The sequence below is a fragment of the Condylura cristata genome, unplaced genomic scaffold (assembly GCF_000260355.1).
Source record: "Condylura cristata isolate star-nosed mole 26May11 unplaced genomic scaffold, ConCri1.0 scaffold00001, whole genome shotgun sequence".
In the NCBI taxonomy this organism is placed as follows: domain Eukaryota; kingdom Metazoa; phylum Chordata; class Mammalia; order Eulipotyphla; family Talpidae; genus Condylura; species Condylura cristata.
The window spans coordinates 79,639,504-79,655,411 of NW_004567102.1; the positions used below are offsets into that span (position 1 = coordinate 79,639,504).

The 15,908-nt window shown below is 40.5% G+C and overlaps 1 protein-coding gene across 1 annotated transcript in view; it reads left to right on the plus strand.

Moving 5' to 3' along the window:
* Positions 1–15,492, plus strand: part of UST (uronyl-2-sulfotransferase) — a 172,934-nt gene extending 157,442 nt beyond the window's left edge. Inside the window, exon 8 of the mRNA XM_012735049.1 lies at positions 14,502–15,492. Coding sequence (XP_012590503.1) covers positions 14,502–14,785 — 284 coding nt within the window. The 3' untranslated portion in view covers positions 14,786–15,492. The remainder of the gene's footprint in view (positions 1–14,501) is intronic.
* Positions 15,493–15,908: the final 416 nt, after the last annotated feature.

Sequence of the window (15,908 nt, forward strand, 5' to 3'; positions counted from 1 at the left end):
ACTTCGTCGATCTGCCTGTTCTGCCCCCCGCTCTGTCTCTGGTGAAGCCTCTCACCCTCTGCATCTCTGGCTTGTACCCCAGTTCTGTATGAATAAATAGATAAATCTTTTTAAAAAAAAAGAGTATAAATTTAAAAAATAAATAACTAGTATAACTGAAATCTATTTTACAGTTCATGTACAGAAATAAGAAAAAGACAAGAAGGAAATATATTACTCTGGGAATAAATGTGACTTGATTTAAAGTCACTTCAGTCTTTTTCTAAAACTTGATCATCTATATACTTATATATGAACACATACATATATATAAGTATTCTCTTAATTGATGTGCTTTATAATTGGAAAAACATGAATTTTCAGTGTAGGGGTAAATTATTTTTCTAAAAATTGAGATTTGAAGCTAAAAGTTTATAAACTGCCCAACAACGTTATTTTGACCTTAAAATACTTAAACTAAAAAAATAGCATGATCTGCACAAAATCTTGGAGAAAAAAAATAATAGTGCAACATTGAAAAGATAAGGCAAAGATTCAAATTAAGATTCTAAATATTAGAATGAGGGAAAAGATGGCAAATGAAGTAGATATTCTATTAAAATTCTGGATGTTGATGGAAGAACTAACAGTGTTCTACATCTACTTTGGAGAGGAGTTGAAAGTGAGGAGTTACGATTATTTTTAAAGTTCCATATTACAGGATAATGTAAGAAGCTGTGTAAGAAATGAGCCTGAGACTGTCCTGGGGATGTGCCTTCATCTCTGGGGTACCAGAGTGCTGGGGTGTCAGCATTTGGATTCAACATCATCAGGGCTAGATGTGAGGGCTAGAAAGAAGAATCTTGCCTATAAAGTAAAAGCTGAGCTTGTGAGAATGTCAGATGTCCAAGGAGTTTGCACAGAACTACTGGGTTAGTGTTTCTCTTGACCTTTTCAAAAAAAAATGAATTTGGTCAAGATGTCTTCACCAGCCTCCATGATCTGATCAAGGCCTCCATGATGTGATTCCAAATAAAACAACGAAAGTACAGAAAGTAACAAACACATTTCTCAATAATGACTTCGAATTTAAAAAATGTATTTCCAATAAAAGAGTATTTTTAATAATGCCACAGTAAGTCTTCCAGGACATTTTTTTTTTCAAAAGTAGAACTTTTCAACCAGAAATGTTTGATTCATTTGTTGCTGTGAAAACAAATCTTTCTTTTAGTACCATTCTCAAGCCTGAGCCAATATTTTAATGGCAAAACAGCTATGCAGAGGACAGAATGCTTGTGAAATTAGGATTGTATATACTTTCAAGAAATAGAGCAGCTTTTTGAGGAGGTGGTTCATGATGGCAACACTGGGGAGAAAAGAAACAGGAGCAAGTTTCCCCCAGCCCAGGGATCAGAACAGCTGAGTAAGTCCAGCAGCTGCTACGAGCCAACAGGGAAGGGTTGCGAGGCCTGGCAGTGGTTCCTCACAGCCCAGCGGGGTCTGTGTAGGGAGAGATGAATGCTGATGCTTCTTCCAGGCCTGGCAGGCTTAAGTCTAGGACCTGAGTGTGACTGACACCCCTGCATCCTCTGACAGGAAACAGGTCAGAGCCCTGCCTCAGAACCCCCACAACAATGTAGGGGAGGCGGGCTCCCCGGTGGTTAAGTGATGTTAAGCTTATTGGGCTAAATGTTCGCCTGGCCTTACAGAGGGACACGAAGGTGACCCTCGAGACCCACCCACCCCATGGGGTCCCCCCTCCTTCTCACCCCTCTTCTGTGCGTTTTCATAGAAAGGCCAGTCTCTGCTGCTCTGAAGCAGAGTTTTTCAGATTGCCTGGGCAATTCCTGGAGATATAACCTTGTTTCTCTTTATTGTTTTAGACAAGAGCCTGTGTTTGCAGCTTTTAGGGATTCTCTAGTTCCCTGGAATCATGCTTTGTGCTTAGTAGTTTTTCAATGCAGAGTTGATGAATGAATGTGCATAGTAGGTTCTCGACGCCGAGTTGATGAATGAGTGGATGAGGGCCTGTAAGAAAACCATGAATCGCTGCCATTCCCCCACTCTACAGTGGTTTGGGCAGCTTCTGAAAATAAGTAGTGTGAAATGGGTCACGAGGCTGGAGTGGAAGCCCCTCCGTGGGCCAGCCGCGCCTTCAGCCTTGATGGGATGGGACCACCACCTATGGGCTCTGGAAGTGCCTGATTCCCAAATGGGCTGGTCGCTGGCTCTCTTCCCACAGGGACTGAGTGCCCTGGCGTCTGTGGGCCCTGGTGACCCGCCCCACGTGGACCAGTGACTTTTTTCCTGGGCTCCTTTTGTGTGCTTCTGCTTGCAGGAATCATAGCAAAAGAGGAGCCTGATACAGACTTTGTTCTCTTTCATCAAAGGAGCCTAGCTTTTGAGACATTTAAAAAAAAAAAAAAAGGTAAATCATGAAACTTTCACTTGGCTCCACAGAGAAGTTTCACTCAAAGTGCAAAGTGAGCTCAATTTAGTTTTCAATTATTTGTATGTCCAGATCTGAAAAGAAGATTGAAAAGAAAAAAAAAAATGGGGGGAGGAGGGGAGCAACCACCCTGGTGACTTTACCAACCTCGCGCGCGGCGCCAGCCATGAAATGCCTTTTGTTCTTTTCTCCCCTAACTACCATACCTCCTAGAAGCTGGTCTCAACATGCCATGATCACCCAGGGACTTCCCCAGCCGCGCGCGCGCCCTGTGAGCCCCGAGCCCTGGGACATGCTTTCTTTTGGGGGGTGGGGGGGGACCCGCCACTGGAGAGACGAGGGCGTCTGATCCGTGGGGACGCCTGTATAAATCAGAAAGCATGGTGTTCGTTGGCTCCGGGGTTAGGCTCCACGTGCCCGGCTCCACCGGGGAAGCGTGGGCTTTCCTCGCAGTGGGCAACTCGCGTACGTCACACCCTGACCTTGAATTTCACCACACCTGTCCGCTGGGAACGCGCGCCTTATCCCTGGTGCTGGAGCTTCTGAATAACATCTCGCCTGAGATGAGAAAGCCCCGGGGTTTTGGACAGAGGGCTGCTGAAAACGGCTAGGCCTCCAGTTCATCCCTCATCTTCAAAGCTCAAGAAATCGTCTTTCCCCAGTGGTAAAATTTGACCCTATTTCTGGATGTTATTAAACTTTATTCATTTCATGTGCAAAATCTCTGCTGGACCAGGTTCAGACAAGTCCAGATTATTGGGACAACAGGACTCTGGTCAGGATGGATGTTCACTGAGACCCAGAGAGCTAATGCCAAAGTGTGTTAGAAGAGACTGGAGCTGGGTGGAGAGGTTTTGCGATTTTGCATATGGTTCACCATGTCGGAGGTCATAAAGCGAGGCCTCTGTCCTCCAGTGCAGCAGCTGGGTTTACACAGTATTTCCAGAATGTTTATTTTGGCCCAGAGCCAGGGCCACATCGTTTTTCCATTATGCATGCTTGAGAGATGAAGAGGGGAGAGAAGGAGACTAAATGGGGTAGGTCCATGATTTCCTTTTTATTTACATTAAACGGACTTTTAAGAGTTCTGAAGATTATGAAGCAATCCAAACATGTCAGTGCACAGAGGTAGAGAGAGCCACTGCTTTGCCAACACCTTCGTAGCGTGGGCAATAAAGCAAAATGCGCACATGACCTCAGCTGGACGCCAAGTTGGAAGCCTTGTTTATCCCTGCTCTGTCTCACATACAAAAAGGTTACTGGTAAATGGCATGTATCCACATTCAAAGGTTGGACTCCCAGTGTTTTTTTGGGAGTGCTTAGAAAGAGCAAAGAGCTAGGGGCCCAGAACCTTCCACCAACACATGATCTCCATGCGGATGGGCTCGCTGGGTGCTGAGTGGGGGTGTGTTTCCAAGAGTAAAGTAAGATTTTTTTTCCTTTATAGTCCTTTCCTTCCGAAACCAGTTCTCTGAAGGTGCAATCCAATGCTCTGCCTTAATTTCTACCATCGAGTGTTCGAGACTGGCAAAGTCGCAGTTAAATTATTTCCACAGCAGAACCTTCTGCACTGGGGTCCAGTGTGATAGGAATGATCTTCTTCTAAATGAAACATTTTCTTTGGCTAATGAGGACATAGCATTTCCACAATGATGGCAGATTAAGTCATCAAACCATATTAATGTAGGTCATACAGTTATCTTTTTGTGCCAACAATGTCTGGATTTCTTTAGTTAATGGCTATTGTAAGTAATATATGTGAAAAAATTCATTCACTAGAAGGATGCAATGTGTGTTGTGTCTTTCTACACAGGCATTTATGTTGGTGGCAAAAACCCCATATCATGGTACTTCTTAAGCTTTGCTAAGTATCTGTAAGCTATCTGTCACCATCACCTCGTGTTCTTCAATGAAATGGTTAAGAAAAGCAAATAGAGTTGCCTCTCTGGACTGCCCTATAACCCTGCACTAATGCATAAAAAAATTGATTTCTGTAAACGGAAAGTGTGTTAAAGAAGAGCCCTCAAGTAAAGAGCTGAACAAAGACAACATATGTATAGTCAACACCAAAAGATGCCCTTTGCGCTAATCCACGCTCCCAGATGGTTCAACATATAGGTTCCATATCAACAAATGTTTAATAAGGGTCTTTTTATAGCAGACATGACGCTGGGTGCTAGAGAGCTAAGAATGAAAAAGACAAAAAAGACACTGTTCTTTTCGGTCTAAAAACATTTTTGCTGGCTTGCAAGTTTTTCACCAGATCCTTCCAGACTTACCAAAGCATTCCCCTTGCCTTCGAACACTCAATTCCTTCTTTTCAACCTATCTCCGTAATGCCAGAATACACACAGGGGAAGGAGAAGCTGGTGGTTTGAGCTTTCCATTTAATTTGGACATTAACAGCCAGTGATAGAGCAAAGAGGTGTTAGAATGGAAATCAGAAAACCTGCTTTCTAGTCTCAGGACTATCACTTAGTGGTCAGACAGCCTTGAGTAAGTCTGGTGATCTCTCAGCTCTTGGTGTCAGTAGGTTACATGAGATGCTGTGAGCTCCAAGCAAAATTAATCCTCAGAGCTCCATGCAAATGAAGGCGATAGAGCAAATAAAGGGGATATTCTTCTGATGAACTGGGGGGTGGGGGTGGGGGGGAGACGTGATTGAGCTGTTTATTCTACCACCTATAAATCTTTAGTCATGCAGAAAGCTGACCCAATTCAGCAGACTCCCTTCTAACCTCCATATGATCTTGGCTTTTTACTCTCCTAGCATTGGATAAACAACTGCAGGCTCATATGTCATGGGTCGGGGGTGGAGGCAGCAGTATAAAATAGATCCCCATTCAGAACCATGATGTCTCTTTAGGACCTCTCCCCTCTCCCTTCAGGGGACACAGAGTGTGACAAGTGTATAAGGAAAAATCATCTTTATGATCTTGCCACTCAACTAGAAAGGTCAGAAGTTATTTTCCCTTTGAATCATTTCACAGCTCAAAGCCATTGCCTACTTCAAGGATGTTTTCTGCAATTGTCGTGAAAATATCAATGAGGATTCTTTAGCCAATTCCAGAAAAAAATGAAAAAAAAAATTAAAAGCATCCTGAAGCCACAGCTTGTCTTTGCCCAAATGTATTTTTTAATTTGAGGAGGGAGTAGGAGGCAATGGTGAGCTCTGTCATTCCAAAGAACAACTGAACCATGAAGCTAAACATTGGAGTTTAACCCCAATGGGAGCTAAAAAGCCCCAAGGTGAGGGTGGACTGCTTTCTGTTAAGGATCCAGCATTCATGAATCTCGAGCACTCTCCATTAAATACATTCAGATATTGGCTTTTCCCCCCTTGGCTGTCTGCACCTTACAAACAGCCAGATTTCTTTGGGCCTGGCACCCTCTTTCTTATAGTGACTCCTTCAGCCAGTATATTCCATAGGGTGCTGTGTTTCCCCAGGTGCTGAGCTGTGGAAATACAAAGGTAAAAGGGGCATCTTTGACCCTCAGTACTTAACTGACTCCATCAGGAGAACATGATGTGAAACATGATGGGTATGTTAGGAAAACAATTGAGGGGGAAGCTTTCTTTTAAAAAGTTGGGTGGTACCTCAGAGGTGTCCTAAAGGTTTTCTAGCATTTGGTGACAGCCCCCACATCCCCCCCCTCCTGAAATATTCATGATAGTAGTTTAAAAGACCCAACTCTGTGCAGAGTACTTAAACGACCATGGGACTTGGTCACTCCACTAGGGATCCCTGACTGAGAAGAGAATATGTTGATGCCCTTAAACCAACAGAGTAAAATATTCTTCCTGCCCAAGGTGACTAAGCCTTGAGGAGAGAGTCCCCCTGCCCTGGGACTCCCAATTCACTCTAGGAAGCATGGAGATTAAGAGCTTGGCCTCAACAATTAGACTGTCCTCGAGCCAACTTCTGGCTTCTCCATTGATCAGCTATGTGAACTTGAGCAAGTTACTAAATTTCAGTGTCATAGCTATGAAATGGTGGTGATAAAAGACCTGACTCTTCAGGGCAGGAGGAGATTGTAAGGATTGTATATGTGTTAGACCTTTGCAGTCCTTGCACTGAGAAATCAGAAAGCTCTCAGAAATGCCTGATAATGATGTGACGTGACGTGCCATGATGTGGCTTGATGTGATATGATGCGATGTGATGATGATGGTGGTGATGATAATGGTGACTCACTGTTCATAACTCCAATGCCTAGTGCAGAACAGTTATGCGACAAATATTTGCGGGAAAAAAGGAAAGAAGCTGATGTTACATTTATTAACGAGGCCCACTTGAAGGCTTAATTTTGATACAAAGCACTTACTTCCTAGCTGTATGAAACCCAGAGTTTCAAAATATCTAAAGAGGAAGTATAGCATGTCTCTAATAGTCAAACAGGTAACAAACAATCAACTGGTCTCATTGCTCTAGCTAGGACTTCCAGTACTATATTGAAGAACAGTGGTGAGAGTGGACATCCTTGTGTTATTCCAGACCTTAAAGGGAAGGCTTTCAGCTGTTCACCACTGAGAATGATAACTGGCTTTGGATTCGTCGTATGTGGCTTTCACTATGTAAAGTATGTTCTTTACACGTTAAGGTATGTGCCTTTACAGAAATAGATTCTGAACTTTGTCAAGTGCTTTCTCAGCATCTAGTGATCTGATCATATGAGTTTTCTTTTTCTTTTTCTTCTTGTTGGTAGGTAGAATTACATTCATTGATTTTTGGATACTGAACCATCCTTATGCCCTCCCACTTGGTCATGGTGTATTATCCTTTTGATGCATTGTTGGATTCTGCTAGGATTTTATTGAGGATTTTTGCATCAGTGTTCATTAGAGAGATTGGTCTGAAGTTTTCTTCTGTGTGTTGACTGTGTTTTGGGTATTAGCATAACATTGGCTTTGTTCGTAGTCATTCTTTCTCATTTTTTAAAAAGATTTTTTCTAAGACAGTCACTAATTCATCTTTAAACATTTGGTAACACTCATTTGTGAAACTATCTGGCCCTGGGTTTTTGTTTTGGGGGAGGGTTTTAATTACTGTTTCAATTTTGTTGCCTGTAATTGGTTTCTTTAAGTTTTTCATTTCTTCTTTATCCAGATTTGGATGATGGTAATTTTTTAAAGATTTATTTATTTATGCATAAAAGACAGGGATACAGGACCACAGGTGTCGGGCAAGGATGTAAAAGGATTTACCAGAGACAGAGTGGGAAAGAGAACAGGCAGATTGGCTGAAATACACTTCCGAGGGAAGCAGTGGGCAAGACAGGAGAGGTCTGCTGTGCCATGTGGGTCATCTCCCTGGCCGGGGATCAAACTCATTCTGAAGCAGCTATGGAGAGCTTCATAGTGCTGTGCTTTAACCCCTTGCACCACCAGGGAAGCCACCCCCCCACCCCCCAGATTTGGATGATTGTAAAGTTTTCGGAATTGCGCCATCTCTTCAATATTGTTGAACTTGTTTTCATGTAAATGATGATAGTAATCTCTGATTATTCCCTGAATTTCTGCTGTGTCTGTTGTCATTTATTTTCTTTCATTTATGATCCTATTTATTTGGCTTTTCTTCCTTTTTTTCTTCATGAGCCTGGCTAGCAATTTGTCTACTTTGTTTATTTTTTCAAATGCTTGAATTTTTATTATTTCCTTTCCTCTACTGGCTTTTGGTTATTTTTGGTTTTTTTTCTAGTTCTTTGAGATGGAAGAATAGGTTGTTTCTTTGGGTTCTTCCTGTTTCTTGATATGGGCCTGTATTGCTATATATTTTCCTCCTATTACTGCCTTTGGTGTGTCTCATACTTAGTCTCTGCTTCTCTTGTCACAAAATAGCCCTCCTCTTTCTGACCGTAACATCACCCTCTGGCAATATCATTAAACTTCTAATTAAATTGGACAGATTTGGGCAAATATAAGAACACATGTAAAACTACAATCATTAACTATATGCTTTGATTTCGTGTCATAGTGGTATGAAAACAAAAGGGTAGGTGATTGGATGTTACCAGCCAGAGAGTAAGGAAGGCAGAAGGAAGAGAGACCAGAACAGAAGTCTGGAAAGTGCTGACACCTTCAGGCTGTGGAGCAGTCAGAAAGAGCAAAGCAACCTAGCAAATGCTGTCACAAATGCCACAGGAAGAGAGGGTTTCAAGTTGAAGAACATGGCCATTGGTACTGTAAGATCATGGTGAGATGCCATGGAAGGCCTAGGGAATGCTCACAGGAAGCAAGAGCCATTTGAACACACTTGATGGATTCAGGTTGTGTTTTGAAAGTTTGGTGATAATTTAGACAGCTCTTCAGAAAGGTTGACCATGATAGAAAAGATACAAGGAGACAAGAACTTTCTTTAAGAAAGGAGAGACGCTAGCATATTTGAATATTGACAAGAGCCAGTGGAGAAGAAAAACTTGACAGTGAAAAAGAGGGAAGGTAGAGTAAGAACAACAGTGAGAAAAAAGAGACAAGAATTGACTATTAATACAAAACTGGAGTTTAGTTTTAAAACAAATCAGCTTTCATAGAATCCCCTGAATCAGCTGTCATTGTCCCTCATGCGGACACAAGCTTTAGCAGAGGGCCAAGTAAGGGGCCCAGGTAACTGGGATACACTTGAGTACCACTGGCACCCAAAAAGGTACTTCCAAACCTTTGTCTTATAGCCACAAATGAACAATTTCTCTTTACTCTTATCCTAAAGGTCTGTTTGACCTGTGGTTTTCTAGCAAGCATAGGACTCAGTCTCCTGGTGTTTGTTTGGATGAGTCGTACAAAATAGCCAAAATACTTCCATCAGGGCAGCCAGGTGACATAAAATTTAGTTGGAAAATTTGGATGCCACTTGGCATTTCATTAATATAAATCTTATTAGAGATCTCTCATGACCTTATAAAAGTTGGATAAGTCAACACAAGAAAATCCAGAACTGACTTGATGGACAACTCTGTGAAGTTCAGTTCCTGGTTATTTCAAGAACTCAAACTTTACCCAAACTCTTTGTGTCTCCAGTCAATCTTTGAGCTTCTGAATAATGTTTCCTAACAGAAACACATAATCACAACTTCAAGCTAAACAAAACACCCAGGAAGATTTCCTGGAATGAAGAAACCTGTTAGTGATGATTCTGTTCATTTCAACATGGACACTGTGGGTAATAACTGACCTTTCCCTTTAGACCTAGAAGTAGCCTTATCCAATTTTCTCCTTTAAATGAACTCTTTTCTTCCTCTAAATTATCTACTCACTAACCATCTCCTCTAAAATATCTGCGTATTTTCTGTCAGGCCTGCCATAAGTTCTGGGCTCCAAGTTGGATTGAGGAGCAGTGAGTCCCCAGCCAGCTATTGACCACTCTACCGTGCTGTCACCTTTTTAAGAAATGGATGAGGAGCAGTGATAAGGTCACACACCTTTCTGCAACTAAAATAACACAATAAAAGCACAGCAGTTGATTTTTTTCATGGACCCTTTACCTCTACCATGTTCCAGCTGCATGACCTTGAACAAGTCAGAGTCTTGCTCAACCTCAGTGTCTTCATCTGTAATGTGACTCTCTCATTGAGAGGTTATTGTGAGGACTAAATACAAATTTGTGTGTAAGTACTAGTGTAGTGCACGGTTATACCATAGTCCTCGCTAAATGTAGTTGTTATTATAAGAGAACACCACAGTGCGTCAGGTTCAACTGGGATCATCTATCACCATCATCTCATAAACAATTTACAAAACTATGTCCTTGTTCTTTTCACTTGTGCTTTACTCACATCCATCCACTTTTGACAGAGCTGGTGACCTGCTCTGCCTTCCCACCAACTCTTGTCCCCAGACACCGGGAAGAGAATTTTATCACAGTGAAAGCAATTTGTCCAGTTTCCAAACCTTAAAGATGAAAACATGAATCCATCATCCATTAAAATCTTCAAAATCCATTAAAATCTTCAAGTATTATAACCATCTTGACATTAATAAATTTTAGAACAAGTCAACTCAATCCTTAGTATAGACCAACAGTTTGCAACCAATTTGTCTGGAGGCTAGTCTTGAAAGTTACCTTCCATGGTTAAAAATTCAATGGAGACTCTACTTGGATGGTTTTGTCAGAGATTATCACTAAAGGAAAATAGTGTTTAGGACTGTAGTGTTTCAGTGTTAAGAAAAAGACCTTGAAGACCCTGCAATAGAGCAAATCTCATTTTTTTACAAAAAAAAAAATCGGCTCCCTAGATTTCCTCTTCTGATCTTCTTCCAAAATGAGGTATGATGAATTTCTTTTTAAGTTCCAGGTACTGTAAAAGATCCTCCCTTTTCATAAGATGCAAATCCAAGTCCTCCCTTCTTCATTTTCGCAGTGTTATGACTATATTCTATCCAAACAAAAGGTAATCAAGTTCAGCATTTATCAACTGCATTCAGGACTAATACGTACTAGATAAACAAGACATATGGAAGGTTATTGAAGGAAATGCCCTTCTCAACACCAAGGTCCTTAACAGATCTGTAAATGATTAAGATGATCATATATAGGCTTCCAGAAGTCCATGTGCTTCTTTCTCCTCCTAAGCATGAGCTCAGATCTTCAAAAGGCTTGAGACCTCCACCTTGATTGTCTGTAGTGTAGTCCTTGATCAAGTCAGACTGGTTAAGAATTGAGTTCCTGAAACACACTTTTTCCTCTGTCACCCATGAAGCTCACAGCTGAATTTATGCTAAAGATGTCATTAAAATGTCACTAATTCCATTTCAGATTTTTCTTAAGAAAATGCATAGAAGGTATTTCTCTGAAGTTTTATAATGAGGAAGAGGAATAATTGTAGATAATTGTTTTTTAAGTGAAAAGCAATATAAAATTAAGCTAACATTTCTGTTGGCTGCTGGAAAGTTTAGTCAAACTTTCCACTTGCCTCCTGTATAAATATCAATAGTTCTTGATACTTATATATATATATATATATATATATATATATATATATAAAACATGTGACTTGTGTTACTCACCATTGGGGGTTTTGGAAACTAATAAATATCATGCCTTTCCCTTCTGAATTTTTAACTAATTGAGAAATAGATACCGAAGACAGATACAGAGATTTAAATGTTGGCTTATTGCCAATTACAGCTAGGTGGGAAAATCTTTATTGTATGTGAGCGGAAGTGGCCTGATAATATTCTGACTTAGACAAGCTTGCCCACAGAGTCCAAGACATGGCTGGAAGTCCTTTGCAAGAGGAAGTGATATCTACAGACAGACACATTCCAGTGGGAAGAGTTTATCAAACTCTTCTTGAAAATGCACAATTGCAGAAACCCTCTGACCTTGCCTTGGTCTACTTCCTTGAGAGAGGGCCTGGGGTAAAAGGCCAGGTCTGGCGAGCTCCTTCCATCTGGGGTAGGAAAAACCATTGCCCCAGTATTGACCTTTCTCCTCTGCTTTTCCCTGCAGTCAGTCACCTTTCGCTCAGTTTCCTTAACTTCAGCTAATTGCACCATATGTGTTTTGATAATGTTCTTTACATTCTTTTTGGAATGGTTGGGCTAAATAATTTAACTAAAGAATGTATTTTAAAATACATTTCTTGGTATGAGATAACAAACTTCTACGTATTTTAGATTCTCCAAGAGGAAGAGATTGTAGGAATCTGGAAATAAATGAATTCTTTTTCCCATGCCTCCTGGTGTCTACCTTAAAACTCCTTGTCACCTGTCTGTTTTAACACCATTGTTAAACTGTATTTTAAAAACCCAAGGGGATATTTAGCCTTAAAGTTTATTAATGTGTCTCATCTCAAATTAGCTATAGTTACTAGCAACAGGGAAGATGGCTATAAAATGTTCTATCAAAAACTCATTTTCAAAGCAACTATGCCAAATTCTTCAATAAAGATTCTAGAACTCATTACACATATGTGCATTTTATCTTTCAAGAGACTCAATTTGAAATAGCTTTCAAATAAGTAACACCCTTATTTCAAAAAGGTCGTTACTACCAAGAAAAAAAATTTCAATTCTCATTTTCTATAGAATAAATCTGATTTTGGAAACAGTCGTTTGGACCTACATTCAGTAAATAATATATACCTATTTGAATTGGTGATAGAAATTTCAGTTAAAAATGAGATGATAAAAAAAAAAACTATTGGTAATGTTTCTTAACTATAATGCCAAAGTAGTGGTAACAAAAGAAAAATAATATTTTTCATTAAAATTAAAAGCTTTCATGCATCCAATTGTCAAGAAGACAGCCTACACAGTGGGGGTGAATATTTCCAAATCATATATGTAATCAGAATAGCCAGAACATATAAAGGGCTCCTATAATTCAACAACAAAAAGTTAAACAACCTCACACAAAAATAAACAAAGAATTTTAAAAGAAATTTCTCCAGGGAACATATGCAAATGGCTTATAAGAAAATGAAGGATGCTTTGCATCACTAGTCATTAGTATAATGAAAATAAAAACTACAATGAGATACCACTTCTTACTAACATGGCAATACCAGTTAATAATAATAAAGTAAAAATAAGAAAAACAGCAGTAGAAATCAGAACTGTCACAGATTTGATAGTAACAGAAAATGTTTCAGACACTGAGATTTTTCTTCTTTTTGAAGTGGTACCTCAAAAAGTTAAACATAGAAGTCATACCTAGGTATCTCCCTAGAGAATTAGGGAGATAGAGACTCAAAGAAATACTTGGACACAAATATTTATAGCAAGAGTCTTCACAATATCCAAGAGGTGGAAACAACCAAGTAGCTCCCGACGGGTAAGTGAATAGACAAATTGTGGCTTGTTCATACAATGAAATACTATCCAACCATAAAAAAGAATTGAAGTACTGATATGCGTTACAACATGTGTGAACCTTAAAAACATTGTGCTGAGTTTAAAAATTCAGAAACAAAAGGATAAATATTATACGATTCCATTTATGTAAAATATCTGTAACAGTCAAATTCATAGAAAGTAGATAGAGGTTACCTGGGGAGTGTTGAGAAGTCTGAAGAGCTATTGTTAGTGAGTCAAGCTTGTACTCAGAGAGATGAGTTTTGGAAGTAGCAGTGTAACTAATGTCACCATAACATACACTTAAAAATGCCCAATATTTTATGTCCCATATATTTTTCTGTTAACCAATATTTATGACATATAAATTGGCATCACTAAGCATTAACATAAATACAAAACTAAGCAAATTTTAGCTATATATTTTATCAGAATTTTAAAAATCATTCAAAATACATCAATTTACAAATTTTAAATAAATATAAGAACTCTAACAGTCTTTCTCTTACTTTTCTTGATAAATGTCAAAAAAAGTGAAATGCAAATGATCCTATATCAAACATATCAATATTTAAACAATAACACATATCAATATTTAAAAGAGACCAAGATGATTATTCAATAGAATGTGTTTCCTGTTTCCTGTTTTTCCTCTAAAAGCAAAGCTCTTTACATGTATTACAAAACAGCTGAAAAGTAGGTAGCTTTTGTTGTTCAACAGAATGTATAATTTAGACTAACAATTGCATTGTGACCTAATTATATCTCATGAAAGGAACTTAGAGAGTTAATGTTTCATCAACTACCATTGATATTAACACCTAGAATATGGTGAAATCTCTCCAAATACTGTTGAGACCCATCCATTCATTGCGTTTCTTTCTTTAAGAACTACCAGTTTGGAGCCCTCCCTGGTGGCACAGCAGGTTAAAAAGCTAAGAAGCTAAAGCCACTTAAACATGAATTCGATCCCCGCCTGCCCCGGAGGTGACCCACATGGCGGCAGACCTCTCCTGACCCTCCCGCTGCTCCCCTCAGCAGTGTATTTCAACGATCTGCCTGTTCTGCTCCCTGCTCTGTCTTTGGTGAATCCTCTCACCACCCCCTGCACCTCTGGCCTGTACCCCAGTTACAAAATAAATAAATCTTAAAAAAAGAACTACCAGTTTGTAACAAAACAAAACTACCACTGAAGCGGGTTGATACTGGCTTCAGTGTAATCCCCTTTTAAAGCTGAAGCTATGCACACCATTGCTCACATGCAACCTGGTTCTTTTCCAGAGCATCGGAAACTTGGCAATATGACTGTGACCGTGAAGAAGACCGTCCCATCTCCTGAGGCCGTGCAGATTCTCTACCAGCGCATGAGATATGAGTACGAGTTCTACCACTATGTCAAAGAGCAGTTCCATCTGCTCAAGCGCAAGTTCGGACTGAAGTCGCACTCCAGCAAGCCCTCTCTGAGGCCCCAGTTCTTTATCCCCACTCCACTGGAAACCGAGGAGCCGATTGATGATGAGGAACAAGATGATGAGAAGTGGCTGGAAGATATTTATAAGAGGTGATGCCTGCACTGTGCTGCCTCTGTTGGCTTTATCTCCCTTTTCCAGAAAGTCTTTTGTTTGGGGAAGAAATTCCCAAAGGGACTACATGAGTGCTCCATTGCATTAAAAAGAACAAAGAAAGCCCACAGGTTGGGGGTCTTTGGGAGATGCCTGGTTTTGCGGGTTTTATTTGTTTTTCCTGGCTCCTTGGTCCTCCCCAGGTAGGAGATGGTCCCGTTACAAGGCATCTGCTAATAAAATAGCGCCACCCACCCCATCCCACCCCCATGGGATGAGAGAAGGGGGAAGAGATGCAGTCCAGTAACTTATCAGGTGTAATACTGTAAAAGTATTACCTCAGTGGTAGACAACACCCAGACTTGTATATTTCAGTAGGAATACAAAACCACTTCAGAAACCAAGGAATCTACTCTCGAAGGATCTAAGAGAAGGTAAGACAGATCAGGACTTCCAAAGGGGCACACCTCTGGCTCTGCTCCATCTCAGGGGACATTTACACCTTGGACAGTGTACTTATTATCTCTGAGAGAGACAGTCCCACCCGTCCAGAGCCGTGAGTACCTTTCAAGGTCAAAGTGCATGACAAACTCCAATGAGACATTCCATTTCCAACCACCATTCCAACAAGGATCAAAGTGACCTACGGGAAAAAAGTCTGTTGTGTGAGGAAGAGTTCAGGCCAGACAAGGTTGCCAGGAGTCAAGTGTTACCAGGACCCTGGTGTGGTCCTGCCTTTGCACCCATGCACAGTGTCTCTCTCCCAGCAATGTGTCACTGGGCCCCCAAGCACCTGCTTAGATCCTGTGCTTGCTTCCTGTGGCAGAAGTGTTGAGATTGACCACAGCGTGCACACAAGTCCAACAGGTATACCCACTGATGAAGCACATCCCATGATACTTGGTATCAAACCTTCTAGACCCTTAAGAGGTAGCATTCTTGTTGATAAAGAAAAAAAAAAAAAAAGAATTCTATGCTGGAGGCAGTAGGAGTACATACAGTCCCATTTCTTACCAAAGCTGCTCACCCGTGAAAACACTGTTACAGCAAGAAGAGAAGAAGCAGGAGCTGCTGGGTAACAGACTGCTTGCCCAGCTCTATCAGCAGGCCACTGCCCCCCAAGTGA